At 36.0% G+C, this 18,329-nt stretch overlaps 1 protein-coding gene across 3 annotated transcripts in view; it reads left to right on the top strand.

Annotated features, from left to right (window-relative positions):
* Positions 1 to 7,179: 7,179 nt before the first annotated feature.
* Positions 7,180 to 18,329, top strand: part of RfC3 (replication factor C subunit RfC3) — a 32,344-nt gene continuing 21,194 nt past the window's right edge. The window contains exons 1-4 of one of the 3 annotated variants that reach the window (XM_076513339.1): positions 7,180 to 7,299; positions 9,074 to 9,138; positions 11,983 to 12,119; positions 12,377 to 12,456. In XM_076513339.1, coding sequence (XP_076369454.1) covers positions 12,081 to 12,119; positions 12,377 to 12,456 — 119 coding nt within the window. In that variant the 5' untranslated portion in view covers positions 7,180 to 7,299; positions 9,074 to 9,138; positions 11,983 to 12,080. Of the gene's footprint in view, positions 7,476 to 9,073; positions 9,139 to 11,982; positions 12,120 to 12,376; positions 12,457 to 18,329 lie in introns of all 3 variants that reach the window. The other 2 variants (XM_076513340.1, XM_076513338.1) reach the window with 2 other exon arrangements.

Here is an 18,329-nt window from a genome sequence, read left to right as displayed (position 1 = left end):
CCTCTATAAACATTCACTGCAAATACGCTATTTTAAAAGTTTGGTTCTCAATAAATTATATGAAATAATTTTTTCTTCATACATTTTGAGCATAGTCGTTCTTAAACAGAAGTCCTCAAACTTCTATTTTTGCCTCTACTTCATTTTCTAAGTGTTAAATATATTCCTTTTTAAGATAAATACCCTAAAAATTTAAGCGTGACGATTCCGATCTTAAGTTAGCTGGTAAATTATAGTCATGTGGCATTGAGTATCATTTGTACCATTAGTGTTGATTGTTAAAAATGTATAACAACAAATTAATTCCAAATTATATTTCTTTGTTTGCTCATTTGTTTATTTGCAGTTAAACACAAAAGTACATTACAAGCTATCTGAGCTGTGTCTATCACAGGTATCAAAACCTAGATTTCACAGTATAGAATTATTACTGAGCCACTGCGGAGGGGGATGTGTTATTTTAATAATTAGTTTAATTTAAAACAACAGACTTCGAACAGCGTTAATTTTAAATATGTCAATAAAGAATATATAGTTCATTCCAGTAAACACTGTCATGCAGTCGCGATTCATATTAAAATTGTAGCCTAAACTCTTGAATAAGTTATGTATTTAGAAGTAAGTTTGTCGAGAATCAGTGAAGAATCAAAGTAAATACTGATTTGTTTTAATGTTTGATAACAATTGAAAACACTAGAGTTCCTATATAATTTATTAAGCCAAGTTACCTTCAGATACTCCCAACGATTGGAGTAAATTAATGATGAGATTGATGAACCAGAGGAAAATCAGGTCGGTTTCAATAGAAACATTCTTATAAATTTATAGAAAAACGTATTCGTATTAGCCAGATACTTAAGAATATGGTTGCTAGTATGTAACTATTACGAATATAAAATAATTAGCACATGTTTACAAACTTGTGACATTCGGTGAAATCGAATATGAGTAACTAAATGCATAAACTGGATTGGAGTTCAAAACATTAATTTGAACATACACAAATAAAGGTATGATCTGTACCACTTGTAGGAAAGTAAAATTAGTAACTATTAGCCACAACAAACGTAATATATATAAATGAAAAATTGACAATAAAGAAAGATAAGACGATAAAAAAGATAATTTACTTAAAAATTAATCAGATGTTGAAAATAAAATTTTATCGAATAAATACAAAATCTAACACAGTATATTAGGCTCTAAGACAACTATTAATCCAATTAAATCAGGGGTTTCCCTTGTGTAAAGTTGATCACAAGTTATGCACCTGTAAAAACATTTGTGCAGTTGAAAATTTATCTTTATAAATAAGTTGAAGTATATATATATATATATTAAAAACGATACTTGAGAGTATAACAATTCATTCCAAGAATGTTTTTCAACTGCACATTTGTATTTTAACCTCCATCATTTTAATATATATATATATATATACACACACTGCTGGCCAAAATCTTAAGGCCAATGAACATAAAGAAAAATATATGCATTTTGCGTTGTTAGAGTCAACCGCTTATTGGAGTAGAGCTTCGAAAGATGAAAATAAGAAAAGGGAAAATAAAAATAAAAAAAAATTTTAGCATTTAATAGAGAAAATGTGAACACTGTGAAATTAGCCTAAATACTAGATGGTCAAAAGTTTAAGACCATACTGAAACGAAGCGTTAATCGGTAAACACTCACGAAATTTAGTCATTTGTGTTCAAGCATTAGCGTTGTCAACATCTCCCACTGATATATCCTGTGTTACATTGGGTAAAAACATGGCAAAGGCTAAAAAGTTGACAGATTTTGAAAGTGGCAGAATTGACGAGCTGCAAAAGCAAGGTCTCTCTCAACGTGCCATCGCTGGTAAGATTGAGCGCAATAAGACTGTTGTTGCAAATTTCTTAAAAGACCCTGAGGGATATGGAACGAGAACTTGAAATGGTCGACCCAAGAAAATTTCTCCGGCGTTGAGCAGGAGGATTTGACGGGTTGTCCGTCAAGACACCAGCCAATCGTTGAACGAGATTAAGGCCCTTAGGGACACAGAATACAACTAAGGAACAAGAAGACGGCATCCACGAGAGAAAGGCTTCAAAACCGTAAACGTTTTTAAAGGCCACGCCTTCTTCCACACCACGAAACAGCTCGGTTAAACTTTGCTGAGAAGCACCAAACATAGGACATAGAAAAGTGGATGAAGGTTTTGTTCTCTGATGAGAAAAAATTTAACCTGAATGGTTCAGATGGCTTCCAATGTTACTGGCACGATAAGGATATCCCACCGGAAACATTTTCTACACGACACAGTGGAGGAGGTTCCATCATGATCTGGGTGCTTTCTTCTTCCATGAAACAATGGAGCTTCAGGTTATACAGGGGCGTCAAACAGCAGCTGGCTACATTGGCATGTTGGAGAAAGCATCCTTATGGACGGTAGGCCCTCGCTTGTGTTGAAATGTCTGGATCTTTCAGCAGGACAACGCTGCAATCCACAATGCCAGCAGGATAAAGGACTTTTTCATGGCGAATAACGTGATTCTTTTGGACCATCCAGCGTGTTTGCCAGAACTGAACCCCATTAAAAATGCTTGGGGTGGATGGCAAGGAAAGTCTATAGAAATGAACGTCAATTCCAAACAGTGCATGATCTTCGTGAAGCCATCTTCACCACTTGGAATAACATTCCAGCCAGCCTTCTGCAAACGCTTATATCGACCATGCCAAAGCGAATGTTTGAAGTTATTCGCAATGACGGCATGCAACTTACTACTGAGACCTCTTGTTGGGCATTTCCTACCCTGTTTAGGACTTCTTTTTGGTATGGTTTTAAACTTTTGACCAGCTAATATTTAGGCTAATTTCATAGTGTTCACATTTTCCTATTAAATGCTTTTTTTTCCCCTTTTCTTATTTTCATCTTTTGAAGCTCGACTCAAATAAGCGGTTGAGTCTAAAAACGCAGAAAAACATATCGGCTTTAAGATTTTGGCCAGCAGTGTATAGGCCTAATAACAAATGATCCAAAAATTGAAAAATATTCTAGTAAACATGTTTACTTATCAACTTTGTGATGGAATTTTATAATCTTAAGTATGTTGTTTTTTGTTTATTATCCACTAGAGCTTACTTATACAGATGAATTTACAACTGCATAAATACTTTTACTGATGCACAGTTTGAAATCAACTAGACACTATTGAAACCTCTGAAAAGAACGACAACATAATAACAAAATGTTAGTTTGTTTGTAGTTAACAGAAAAAGCTATACAACGGACTATCTGTGCTCTGCCACCCACGAGTATCGAAATCTAGTTTCTAGAGTTGTGAGTTCACAGACATACCTCTGTGCCATTGTTGAGTGTCATAAGATGTAATCATTAACTTTAAGCAGAATAATGGAACAACAAAGAAAAAATATTGTTAAATGTTTAAAAACTAATTAAGATATGATGCACTGTAAGATAACTGTTGCTCAACAGAATATATATAATTGCACTGGTAAAAGGAAATTTAAGGGATACAAAAAAATCTGACAATAAACATTTTTATGAACACGGTAGATACATATTATAGTAAAGTTGTTATTTTTTGAATTGAGCACAAAGCTACACAATGGGTTATCTGTGCTCTGCCCACCACGGGTATTGAAACCCGGATTTTAGCGTCGTAAGTCGGCGGAGATACTGCTGAGCCACTGGGGGGTTATACTAAAGGTATCAATATTACGACTATGAAACACTAATAAACATATGGAGTAGATTAATTACAAATGTTTAAATTATCACTTTTGCAGACAACCAGAAAAAATCCCTTCAGCTCTTTATAATCCTAATTAGTTTAAGAGTTGTCCTACAATGGTTCAGTGGTAAGTTTGCACCAGACTTCAACGTCTAAATCCGCTTTCTTGGAATCACCAGTGAAACTTTACTTTTAAAGTTAGCAAAACAAAACTATTGTTTTTGATTCAACATACCATATAATTTATGACCGCTTTCTGCTTTATATTCAAATTTAAAGCGTACCCATGTAAATATAGGTTTACTGAAGTGAATGAAAGACAACTGAAAATACTATAGACATAATGTATACTTTAGCACTATAAAAACTTATTGTTATTTCCATTTTAGATTTTCTTGCCCTAGTACAGCGGTAAGTCTACGGATTTACAACGCTAAAATCAGCTGTTCGATGCCCCTCGGTGTACTCAACAGATAACCCGAAGTGGCTTTGCTATAAGAAAACACACACACATTTTAGATTTGCCCTTGTCCATGGTTACTTATTAGGGACTGAATTCCTCTAATCAGAAATTACTAATCCATTGAAAATTTAAAATATGGTAAAAGGAGAAGAATTCTCAACTATTGAAAAGTTCTCGAGTTTCTGAATGTTTTGAAATACAGAATTCTATACACGTATTTGGACAAGATAACATTTTGTCATTCTTTCCATTTTATGAAGCTAATCCTTCCATGTCATTACAAAATGAAAATTTAAACACTGATTCGTGTTGATAACTGAATGAGCCAGGGTGAGTTGTTGTTGTTTTGAATTACGCACAAAGCTACACAATGAGCTATCTGTGCTCTGCCCACCACGGGTATTGAAACCCGGATTTTAGCGTCGTAAGTCGGCGGAGATACTGCTGAGCCACTGGGGGGTTATACCAAAGGTATCAATATTACGACTATGAAACACTAATAAACATATGGAGTAGATTAATTACAAATGTTTAAATTATCACTTTTGCAGACAACCAGAAAAAATCCCTTCAGCTCTTTATAATCCTAATTAGTTTAAGAGTTGTCCTACAATGGTTCAGTGGTAAGTTTGCACCAGACTTCAACGTCTAAATCCGCTTTCTTGGAATCACCAGTGAAACTTTACTTTTAAAGTTAGCAAAACAAAACTATTGTTTTGATTCAACATACCATATAATTTATGACCGCTTTCTGCTTTATATTCAAATTTAAAGCGTACCCATGTAAATATAGGTTTACTGAAGTGAATGAAAGACAACTGAAAATACTATAGACATAATGTATACTTTAGCACTATAAAAACTTATTGTTATTTCCATTTTAGATTTTCTTGCCCTAGTACAGCGGTAAGTCTACGGATTTACAACGCTAAAATCAGCGGTTCGATGCCCCTCGGTGTACTCAACAGATAACCCGAAGTGGCTTTGCTATAAGAAAACACACACACATTTTAGATTTGCCCCTTGTCCATGGTTACTTATTAGGGACTGAATTCCTCTAATCAGAAATTACTAATCCATTGAAAATTTAAAATATGGTAAAAGGAGAAGAATTCTCAACTATTGAAAAGTTCTCGAGTTTCTGAATGTTTTGAAATACAGAATTCTATACACGTATTTGGACAAGATAACATTTTGTCATTCTTTCCATTTTATGAAGCTAATCCTTCCATGTCATTACAAAATGAAAATTTAAACACTGATTCGTGTTGATAACTGAATGAGCCAGGGTGAGTTGTTGTTGTTTTGAATTAAGCACAAAGCTACACAATGAGCTATCTACTCACCACGGGGATCGAAACCCGGTTTTCAGTGTTGTAAGTTTGCAGACATGTCGCTGAGCCACTGAGGAGGCTCCAGACAGAGAATAATTATCATTCTTTAGGATTTCCCTATACTTATACAAAGTGCATGTTATAATGATTCTGCTTGAATGAATATACTAATCAAATTTAAGGTCTGAAATATCTGTCATTAAACCTCAAGCAGTGTGTTAACTATATAGAAAGAAGCTAAGAAGGAGTTTGCATACGGTAATGACATATGATAGAAGAAATCACTTTAATGGCACTCCACAAATAAACCTTGATTAAAATAGTATTTAACACTATATATTAAGTTTTGTTGTCATGCGACGATCCCAAAAGTGTAGAGAATTGTCAGTAGAACAGAGAGTTTACATAAAAGCTTTACGTGATATTGGTTGGACTATCTAACAAATTATTGCAGGCTTAATATGCTCCCTAAACACTGTCAAGTACACCCTAGATCGCAAAACTGAAACAGGCAAATTTGAAAATAGGAAAGAAAGAGGCAGAACACCTAAACGCAACAATAATGATGTTAAGTACCTTTGTTTATGCAGCTTTTGGACAGAAGACAGACTGTCGCAGAACTCAAGCATGTGATAAGCAACCATCTACCAAAAGTGTCCAGATGTGCTGTTTGAAGAAGATTTAATGGTAATGGAATAGTTGGTCGTATAACAATTAGAAAACCTTTATTTCGATTCCTAACTATTTTTAAGAGATTGAAATTTGCTGAAAAGTACAGAATCTGGACGGATGAATTTAAGTTTGAAATGTTTGGTTAAAAGCGTAGGTTCGTACGTCTGGCAAAAGCAAAGTGAAATATGCTTACATCAATGAACAGAGTTACCATAAAACATGAAGAAAACAGTGTTACGGTTTTGGTGGTGTTTATTTTCTGCTGAGGCGACAGAAGATATTTGTAAAATAGACGAACCAGTGAAAATACCATCAGATATTAATCCATTAAGGTATACCCAGTGGTTTGCCTATTATTAGTAGAGGATTCTACTACCAAGAAAATAATGACTACAAACACTAATCCAACCTATGCAGAAATTACTCAGCTAAGAAAGAAGCTGTTAAAGTCATTCAAATGATGAAATGGCCTCAATAGATCTCCAATCTCAACCCAAATGAGTAGATTTGGGATTTGATAAATATGTACTTGACAAATCAACAGTTGCTTCAAAAGAAACTTGATGCGAGTGTATTAGAGACATTTGAAGTAAAATTCAAATGAACACTTTAATTAAATATGTTGCAACAGTTACTGAAACTGTCCGTAGTTATTAAAGCAAAAAGGTTATACACAAAATATATACTGTTTGCTTAACTCGAGCACTTCCGCTGAGTTTCTGTTGTACTAAATATGAATATTAATAACATTTCGATGTTCCGCTAGTGATTTACTTTTCATTGTTCTTTGAAATTAGCCTGAAATCTAAATTTTGAGTTTGTCCTAACACTTTTACACAGTACTGTATTTTGAAATAGAAAGTAACTCAAATAAATAGTTAATTTTGCTTTATAATGTGCCTGAAACTAAATAAAAGTGAAATTGATTATTGAGTGACGAAATAAATGCTTGTAGTTTATTAAGTAGTCGTCTTCATGGCACCCAGTAAAGTACGTTCTTGTTTGTAGGTGGCAGAGTAATATCTTAAGTTTGGCGCCGGGAAATGCATAAGAACGTAAAAAAATGATGTTACAGGTGAAGTAACGTACAAGTGAGGTAGAAGTTTGTGGTACTAAGTATATACATCTTATTTTGATATTATATACTGATGCATATTGCCAACACAGTTTATAAAATAATTATATTTGCATGATATATATATACTATCGAGAAGATTAAAGAAATTTCAAGCAACATAAAATGTCTGGAGGTTCACAAACCAATCTTCCATGGTAATATTTTATTATTAATATATTCTAGTACTGTTTGTAATAGAAAGTGTCAAAATTTAACGATATATAGAGATTTGGTATTTCAAATAACGTTTTAAAACTAAGGATTTAGGTTTTTCTAAAAAGAATACCGGAGAGGTTTATATAATAGAGCAAGATTGATATGACACAGGTAAAAAGTATCCCTTAAAAAATATTTCAATTTCACGTTATGGTATTGATCAGTTGCATAGTGGATGATTTATAATTTTCACGAGTAAAAAAAGGCAATTTTAAAATTGAAAATCTATTCACTTTATCATTAAAAGTGAGACCTTGTGAAATTGAGAAGTGTTAATTAGTCTTATTGATTAGTTAATCAAAGTAAAACAAAAGGAGTAGAATGATAAAATGTGTCATAAATTAGATGAAATATACCTTTTCTTTGGAGACGGTTTTTAGGTTTTAATGCTGATACAACAAGTATTTCTACCATTTACAGTGGAATAACACAGTTCTCTTCTTTTTTTGCTCTGATTGATTAATTTCACACTTCATTATATTGGGTGTTAAAGTGTAATGAGTGTTAGAAAAGGCAGTAATTTGATTCTTTAAGGTTTATGATTAACTAATATAAGGTTTGCTGTACATTTTACAAAAGCTAATAAAAGTTTCATTTTGCTATCTGGTTATCATTTTTAATTAAAATAAGTAACTCGTTAAGATCAAAGTGAGGAAATGTGTGAACCATAGATAAATTATTAATTTCTAACAAACACTATTGTTCTAATCTGTACTTCATAAAGAATAGGAGATAATTACATGGGATTTATCCAGTTAATGCTACAGAAGACCTATGACCTTTAAGTACATTAACTAATGTTACACAAAATAATATATTAATTTCAAACTCTTTCAGTTTCACAGCTTTTACCACACCCAAAGACCAGCTATTCTATAGGTCAACCACTCTATTACAAAAGTAACACTATCTTAACTGGACACATGGCTGAGTTTTCTGTACCTTTAACTTGTATTTTCTGGTCTTACTGCCTGTAGATTTTTTTATGAAAACCTTGTCTGAATTTATGGATTAAATGGGCTAATATTTCTTCATATAAAACCTATCTCTTCTTTGAATGAACTGTTTCATTCACCTTATTAATATTTTCTGTAATAGTCTGATTCAACAGAAAATATTTTGAATGTAAAACAACTTGTATTTCAGTTTTTTTCATAGTTGACAAAATAAATTTCATTCTGTGATGAAACCTACTTTAAGAATGTTAACACAATTAACAATAGCCATTGTGGATCAGTACTTGTTGGAGTTATTTACTGAGACTTTTTTTGGTATCTTTCAGGAATGTTTAGGTGATGCCATGAGTAGTGAATAAGGTATATTAGATAAGTTAGTGTTTTTATGAAATCATTGAACTGTTTGTATTCAGCCCAATATTTTGTAGCATAGCAAGTAGACCTATAACAGAATTTCAAAGTTTAATACAACCTGTGTAGTTAAGATTAAATCTTTTATCATGTCTCTGCTTATTTCAGTAACTGTGAACTCTGTTTAATCAGCTGACATCTGACATTTTAAACTGTTATTCTTAATTTAGGGTTGAGAAGTACAGACCAAAAGAACTTGAAGAACTTGTTGCACATGAAGACATTCTATCCACCAGTAAGTCATTTTTTTTAAAATTAGATGTTACTAGAATAGATGTTTCTGGATCAAAATAGCTCAGTAAAGCACCTCCACATTTGTCAAAGAGTTTTTAAAAATTAAATGTCATATCATTAGAACATTAATCATAGATGGTTCCTTTTGTTTATTCTTTATATGACCTACTTTTTATTGCAAAAAATAAATTCAAAATTTCTTTATGATTTTTTTATGAAATTACCTTAGTGGTGTAAATAACATGCATAATACATATGGACAACAAGGGACCTGTTGGTCCATCTAGGCTATCTCTTCCCCTAAACCTATTAAAGACATAAACCTCAAAGCCAAATACTTTACTCCATTATTCATATAGTTATTATTCATTCTCTCAAACTTGTTTAAAAATTTACTACCTCCACAAAATCTGAGGGCACCTCATTCGAAAGGCCAACCACCCTCTTAGAAAAATAAAACTGTTTTAGCTGAAGATGATTCACATTAAAATATAAAATTAAATATCAAAAGGATGATACATCAATATTTTAAATTCCCTCTATAATTTTAAACACCTCAATTAGATCCCCTATAATTTTTATTTTTTCAAGAGAAAACACTTTGAGAGGTTTCAGCCTCTCCTCTTATGACAACCTCTCCATCCCAGACACCATTGTAGTGAACCTTCTCTGAACCCTATCCAACAATTCAATGTTTATTTTAAAGTAAGGAGCCCAAGACTGAACATAATATTCCAAATGTGGCTTAACCAGTGACTAGTATAATGAAATTATAACCTCTTTAGACTTGTATTCAGTTTTCTGTAGATATAACTTAAAATTCTATTTATCTTACCATCAGCAATAGTACGTGGCTTTAGAAACTGATCAACCATCACACAAAGATTCTTCTTTTTATAATGCTGATAAGGTGATTTTCATTCAAATTATGATAACCCACAGTAGTAACTTTCATTTGTTAAGCCATAGTATTAACTTACATTTGTTAACCCACAGTAGTAACTTACATTTGTTATAATTGTCATTTTTTCACTCACTAAATGATCTAAATCCTTTTTGTAAATCAACAACTTCTTCACAACTAGAAACATCATCTGTAAACATCCAGTTTTTTTTATGATGTGATACTTATGTTTCTCTTGTGGACAACTTCTTATTTGTACTTATCTACAAAACTTCCTCCAAATAAAGTGTATTATTTTATGTTGTTTGTTTAACTGGTGGTGGTAAGAGATAGTGTTGTCTGTTGTCTTGCATGTTATTACAGTCAAGTGATAAATACAGATGATAATTACCCATTATCCATAATTGATGTTTTCTTTCCCTCATTTTGCCTGAAGGATAATAGGTAGCATTTACAAACCAAACAAGATACAAAAGAAGGTACAGGGTTTTTACTATATGTGCAAAACATTTACTTGATATGTGTTGTTTAAGTTTTAATATAAAATGACTAGAAGTATGGGAACAGTAATTGTAGAAATGGTGATAAATTCCAGTCATGATTATTGGAACAACATTAGAGTTTTCTCAAACTATAGTAATACTTTGAAAATTTCATCTTTATCAGATATAATTTGTTTACACAAGTTGTTAAATATGTAAGTACATGTGTGTGTGTGAACATTATAGAGAATTTTACCAAGTGATGTCCCTGATTAACTTATCTTTGGTACTACGTTAACTACACACATTAGTCAATAATAAAGTAAGCTTGAAGATGACAAACATAAGTACCACTGCTATCATTCTGTGAGATACAATAGATGAGAAACTTAGGTACCACTGCTATCATTCTGTGAGATACAATAGATGAGACTCTTGAGTACCACTGCTATCATTCTGTGAGATACAATAGATGAGAAACTTAGGTACCACTGCTATCATTCTGTGAGATACAAGAGATGAGAAACTTAAGTACCACTGCTATCATTCTGTGAGATACAATAGATGAGAAACTTAGGTACCACTGCTATCATTCTGTAAGATACAATAGATGAGAAACTTAGGTACCACTGCTATCATTCTGTGAGATACAATAGCATTTAAGTTGAAAATTATACATATTTTGATACTTCTATTAGGTATCTCTGTAGTGCTTGAAAACAAAATTATTAAACAATGAGTTGATACAAGGATGATTTGTTTGTCAAAAAGGTTAGTTATTGCTAACACACATATATGCACATACACCAGGACCTGACAACATTTGCCATCTTCATATGATTTAATGTAAGTGGCTCATACAAATGAGGTTTGCCTGAAAGTTTAATTTCTTATATGTTCTTTGCACTGTTAACAGAAAACAAGGATGTAATATATAATTTGATGTTCACTTTGCATTCTATAGTCTGTATAAGCAAGACAACACAGAGATGTTGATTTCTAGTTAATGCTAATGTAATATGCCACTACATCTGGGATACAGTTTCAAGAAATTATGGTATCTATGCAGAAAATTACAATATTGGTGTCCAAACGTTCATTTTGTTTACATCTTATTAAGTTAAAATGTTGGAAATAGTTTCATTTATATTTGGTATGTTTTATAAAAAATGAAAATAATTTTACTTAGGATGTATAATTAACAGAAACTTTAGAACAGTCAATAACAGTGTTATGTGAGTCACTTTATGGTATATTTGTATGTTTACTGTTAACTGACATTGTATTGATATGACAGAATTTCAAATAAAAGCAGTGAAAACTGGTATAGCCCAAAGTAATAAAGATTGTCTAATCAAACTAATATATGTACATTCTGAAGAACAGAATTATTAAACATTAATGTTTTATGAGGTAGAACTATTTTGTAAGTTTTCCAACTAAAACAGGAAAATTTTAGTTCGTAGGTTTATTCAGGAAGATCGTCTGCCACATCTCCTATTGTATGGACCACCAGGTACAGGAAAAACCTCGACTATCTTAGCTTGTGCTCGTCAGATGTATTCACAGAAAGAACTTAACTCAATGGTGTTAGAGGTATGTTACTGATTTTATTGTTTTTTATGAATAGTTGTTACCATTTTAATGTTATATGCTAGCGTATACATATAGTTTAAAATTATATTTGTGAAATGTGTCCTAAGTTTGCCAAATTCCATAAAAAACTCTAATCTTTTAAATGAAAAAAATGTATTACATTAAGAGTCAGTGAAAGCCCTAACTTTTTATGTATAAATTAAATAATTTTGATACATGTAATTTTATTTTTGAAAGTTGTTTATACATGATTACAGTTGAATGCATCAGATGATCGTGGTATTGGAATAGTTCGAGGACAGATTCTCAGCTTTGCTAGTACAAAGACAATATTTAAGTAAGTACTTTATTTGCTATAATTACATATTTAGTAGGAAGTAATAAAATCTTTTTGTATGTGTGAAGAAGTTGTACAGTGTTATAAAACTTTCTCTTGTTTTTTGTTTCTTATACCACAAACAGATCACTATTCACTTAACCCCTCAGTGTGGATTCCTGTACGTGGTGAGGGGACCTCCCAGGGAAGGTTCTGTTCTATCTGGTTACCTTCTCTGGGATCTAAACATCCACCCACGTGTTTGCCGTGCGTGGCGACCCGTGAAGAGGAGGAGAGGATCCTGGTGGTTGAGGGGTCCAACCCTAACACACCACTTTGGCCTCGAATTCCTGTAGACGGGCGGCCTTTGGGTGGCCCCCCTAAGGTCAATCGGCTGGTCCACTTGGGCTAGAGTCAACCAAGTACCAGTGTTGGAAGTTCTCAACGGGTGTTGTGGACATTGTGCCTGATGCTGGTGTTTGGGTATAGTGCTCACGAAACCCTGGCGTTACAGCATTGTCCTTGTGTGACTTTGTAGTGCGTCCCCTTGTAGGGCTCCATGGTGGGTGGGGTCAGTGGGTACCGAAATTTTTCTTTTCCTATGGATCCTCCAAAAAATAAAATTGTAAAAAAACAAATGGGTAAACAACGTCTTCAATATCAGAACAGCAATCAATATCAGTAACACACGCACCTCATTTTCTTATATTACATTCTCTTTGGAAAAACCTTTATGGCAAATGTCCCCTTTTTTTATTCAAAAGGGACTAGAGGGACTTGCTGGCTCTTCAAAGTCAGTAAAGAAACTTCGATCTGGTGACATATTGGTTGAAACATCCACATCCCAACACAGTGAACTCCTCTTGAATTCAAAGGCAATTGGGGATATACCTATTGATGTTACACCCCATGCTATCTTGAATTCTTCACGAGGAGTTATTGTTGAAAGGGATTTGAAGAACGTTCCCGAGTCAGAGATTCTTGCTGGTCTCTCCACTCAAGGAGTTTCTGCAGTGAGGTGCATCTCCACTCGCAAAGATGGAGTTACACTGCCAACAAATACCCTCGTTTTAACATTTACTTCACCACGTGCACCTGCCACCATCAAGGCAGGTTATCTCATTTGCAGGGTTCGGCCATACATACCAAACCCTCTTCGATGTTTCCAATGTCAGAGATTCAGCCACTCAAAGACATCTTGTCGTGGTTCCCTGACATGTGCTCGTTGTGGAGGCAAGGACCACGATGCCTGTGACTGTGACATGAACCCACATTGTGTAAACTGCAATGGTTCTCACCCCTCTTACTTTCATTCTTGCCCAAAATGGTTGGAGGAAAAAGAGGTGCAGCGTTTGAAAACAACACATAACATTAGTTATCCTGAGGCTCAGAAATTGCTGTCCACAACACCATCTCGGACATATGCTGCTGCACTTCATTCCACAACTACAGTGGGAGTGCAGACAGATCTCTCTGTGCCTCCAAGAGAATCGTTTTCAAAACAAATGAAAACCCTTTTGACCTCCGTGGTTAAAAAAGATTGATGAATCGACTTCCACACCCACCTCTATTCCTCCCATACCTTCCAACAAACCTCAAGATCCACGTCCTTCAGTTTCAAATACAGGCATTTCTTCTGATACATTTTTTTCTCCCACCACGAGAGAAAAAACAATTATTCGTTCACGTCCTCAGTCACTGGATTCCCCTTTCAATAACAAAAACCTGCCCATCTGACCCAGAGCAGGATCCATGGAGGTTGATAGACCTCCTCCGACTAAAGACAGTAAAGAAAAAAGACGTGGTCGTAAACAGAAGGGTTCTCCAGCCACTTCACCTACCCGTTCTTAAAAATGGCCACCTTGATAGAATGGAACTGTCGAGGTTTATGTTCTAATCTGGATGATATCAAAATGCTGATTGCTCCTACCATCCTGTTTGTCTTTCTTTACAAGAAACATTTCTCAAAACTGCTGACACTGTCTCCATTCGGCAGTTTTCTCTGTACAGAAATGACAGGTTGTGTGATGGTCGAGTACATGGAGGGGTGGCACTGTTGGTTGATCAACACGTGCCCACCCTGTCTTTGTCACTCAACACACCCTTGGAGGCTGTAGCCATCCGTGTTTCCTTTGGTCATACCATCACTGTTTGTTCTCTGTACCTGTCCCCTGGAGAGACATATGATCAATCAGATCTTGATGCTCTCGTTGAACAGTTGCCATCTCCATTTCTAATCCTAGGGGATTTTAATGGACATCATCCCTCTGGGAAGTGCTATTATTGATGGGAGGGGCCGATCTGTAGAGCGGATGCTCTCTGATCACAATCTTTCTCTTTTCAATACTGGTTCTTCCACTTACTTTCATGCACCTAGTCAGTCCTTTACCGCTATTGATCTCTCAGTTTGCTCCCCTTCATTATTCTCCCATTTTTCATGGAGGGTTGACAGTAATCCACTAGGCAGTGATCATTTTCCGATCCTTTTGAGAGAGACTAGCCGTGGTCGATGCCACCCTACCCGCGTGCCCCTGTGGAAGCTGGATCAGGCAGACTGGTCCACTTTCACTGCTCTCGCAGAACTTGATCCTGCCATCGTAAATCAGCCATCAATAGACGACTGTGTAGCAGCGGTAACTGACTGTATTACACATGCAGCTGCTCTGTGTATTCCTAAAACCTCGACATGTTTTCCACGATATTCTCATCCGTGGTGGAATTCTGCTTGCCACTTAGCACAGAAGGCTCAAAAGTGGGCCTGGGATACTTTTCGTAGATATCCCACACTTTCAAACCGGGTTGCTTTCCAACGGGCCCGTGCACATGCTAGGTGGGTAAGACGTCAAAGCCAGAAGGAATCTTGGATTAAGTTCACAACCAGCATATCTTCTACCACCAGTTCCAAGATCATATGGAACAGGATTCGAAAGGTTAATGAGCACTACAATTCTGTCTCCCTCTCGATCTTACTCTTTGATGGTCAGAAGGTGACTGATTGTCGGAACATCGCTAACCCTCTAGGTGAAAGCTTTGGCCGGGTATCTAGCACTTCTGCTTGTTCCTCCACCTTCCTGGCCATCAAGACTCGGGCAGAGCGATCACCTCTTTCCTTTCGAACTGACTGTTTCTTTGACTATAATTGTCCCTTTACCCTGGTGGAACTAAAAATGGCCCTTCATCGGTCTGCCAGTACGTCTGTTGGACCTGATGATATTCATTATGACATGCTGCACCATCTATCTCCTGCTTCTCTTGATGTCCTTCTGATTGTTTTCAACTGGATCTGGCAGGAGAATGTTTTTCCTGATGCCTGGCACCAGGCTATTATTTTACCTTTCTCTAAGCCAGGGAGAGATCCCAAGATTCCTTCAAACTACCGTCCAATTGCTTTGACGAGCTGTCTCTGTAAGACATTAAAAAGGATGGTTTATGCTCGTCTTGTTTGGTTCCTTGAATCAAACAACCTCCTCTCGCCCACCCAGTGTGGGTTCCGTCGACAGCACTCCACCAGAGACCACCTAATTCGTCTTGAAACATCTATCAGAGAAGCCTTTCTCAACCTCCAACATCTTGTATCAATATTCTTTGACATAGAGAAGGCTTACGACACAACATGGAGGTATGGCGTTTTGTGAGACATCCATACATATGGGTTACGTGGCCATCTACCCATGTTTATTAAAAAATTTTTAATGGACAGGAGATTCCAAGTTCGTGTGGGTTTGACACTTTCCCGTTCTTTTGTACAGGAACTTGGAGTCCCTCAAGGCTGTGTATTGAGTGTTACATTCTTCAGTATAAAGATAAATGCCATCACTGAACAACTCCCTCTCACTGTTGCGAATGGGCTGTATGTTGACGACTTTCACATCTCATGTCAGTCGTCAAACATGAGATGTATTGAGCGGCAACTACAAACCGCCCCTCAATTGTGTACGGAAGTGGACTCTGGCGAACGGCTTTAATTTCTCTTTCTCCAAAACTGTATGCATGCACTTTTGCCGTCGACAGGGTATTCACCCTGATCCTGAACTTCATATCAGTGAAGTTTTGCTGCCAGTGGTCCCGGAGACCAAGTTCTTGGGGCTTATCTTTGATCCTAAACTGACCTTTATACCACACTTAAAGCAGCTTTGGGTCAAATGCACAAGAGCACTGAACATCCTCCGTGTTCTCTCTTCTACCAGTTGGGGGGCAGATCGCTGTTCAATGTTAAAGGTATATCGTGCTCTTATTAGATCGAAACTCGATTATGGATCAATGGTCTATGGCTCTGCCAGACTCTCGGCCTTAAAGATGCCGGACCCCATTCATCACCAAGGACTTCGACTCTGCACTGGGGCTTTCCGTACCTCTCCAGTTCAAAGTATATACATTGAATCTCGTAAACCTTCTCTACACCTTCGCCGTTTGCAACTATCTTTACAATATACTTCGAAACTTCATTCCTCACCAAAGCATCCCACCTGGAAATGTGTTTTCCTTCCTCGGTGGGCAGTACTTTTTCAGAACAGACGATCTGTCATTGCTCCGTTTGGCCTTCGCATCTGGGCGCGCAATTGGATGAATTGGGTCTGTCCTTGGATAACATTGCAGATTCCACAGGTCGGCCCATCCCACCATGGCTTATTACAGCCCCCAAATGTGACCTTTCTTTCAGTCACCTAAAAAAGGTAGACACTCCAGATTGGAAGTACCGTCTTTTATTCAATAAATATCTTTCAAACAATCATTCAGTTCCCATTTATACAGATGGTTCCAAATCAGGTAATTCAGTGGGCTCTACTATGGTTTGCTATGGGTCAGTAGTTGCGCGCAGAATCCCTTCTACAGCTTCTGTGTTCACTGCTGAACTGTATGCCATATCTCTTGCCCTAGATCATATTGCAGCTGAGCAGTACTCCAACTGCACTATTTATACTAATTCGCTTAGTTCTATACTTGTCTTGGAATTGCTACACGTTAGCTCACATCCTATTCTCGCTGATATTCGAAACCGACTTGCCCATTTCTCATTAGCAGCTACTTCAATCCAGTTTTTCTGGATACCAGGCCATGTTGGTATTCGCGGGAATGAGCTTGCAGACATGGCAGCTAAATGTCTGCTTCAGCACCATCACTCCTATGCCTATTCCACACATGGACTATGGTGTTGTCTTCAAGGCTCGGCTCCGTGCCAGCTGGCAGTCCACTTGGAGTGAGCAACACGACAAGAAACTTTTTCAAATCAAACCCAAAATTGGACTTTGGCCATCTAGTTTCCATAAAGTTCGGAAGGAGGAAGTTGTTCTCACTAGGCTACGCTTTGGTCACATTTTTTAACTCATCATTTTCTTTTATCTGGAACTGATGCACCAATGTGTAGTTTGTGTAACACTCAAATCACTATCAGCCACGTTTTACTTTCTTGCCATCATTACAATTCTCAACGACGGCAATATTTTAAACATATTTTTTCCCAGGGTCAGTCTGTAACATTGGACAGAGTTATTGGTGATGGTGACTCTGTCCACCTTGATAATGTTTTTAATTTTTTAATGGCCATTAATCTTTTTAATCTCATTTAAGTGTTGCATATTTATTCTTTACACCTTTTTAATTGTGGTTCCTTTTTTACAGTTTTAATCTTTCTCCTTCAATTTGACATTGGACAATAGCCAGAACATTAAATAACTCGACACCAGGACTGGAAAGGCCAACTTCAGGTGACTAACGCTACTGTTTGAACTATCCGTTTGAACTACTCGTTAGTCGTCCTGGCGTTGTTATTATACTTTGCTGCATATCATTTCACACTTTTACTACTTAACTTTTTAGTACTGGCCATATTGACTCATAACCCAGAACCAGGACTGGAAAGACCAACTTCAGGTGACTGATGGTGGTTTTTATAC

The sequence above is a fragment of the Tachypleus tridentatus genome, chromosome 7, assembly GCF_004210375.1.
Source record: "Tachypleus tridentatus isolate NWPU-2018 chromosome 7, ASM421037v1, whole genome shotgun sequence".
In the NCBI taxonomy this organism is placed as follows: domain Eukaryota; kingdom Metazoa; phylum Arthropoda; class Merostomata; order Xiphosura; family Limulidae; genus Tachypleus; species Tachypleus tridentatus.
The sequence above is the reverse complement of the archived record's forward strand: the minus strand, read 5'-3'. Positions and strand labels throughout refer to the sequence as shown.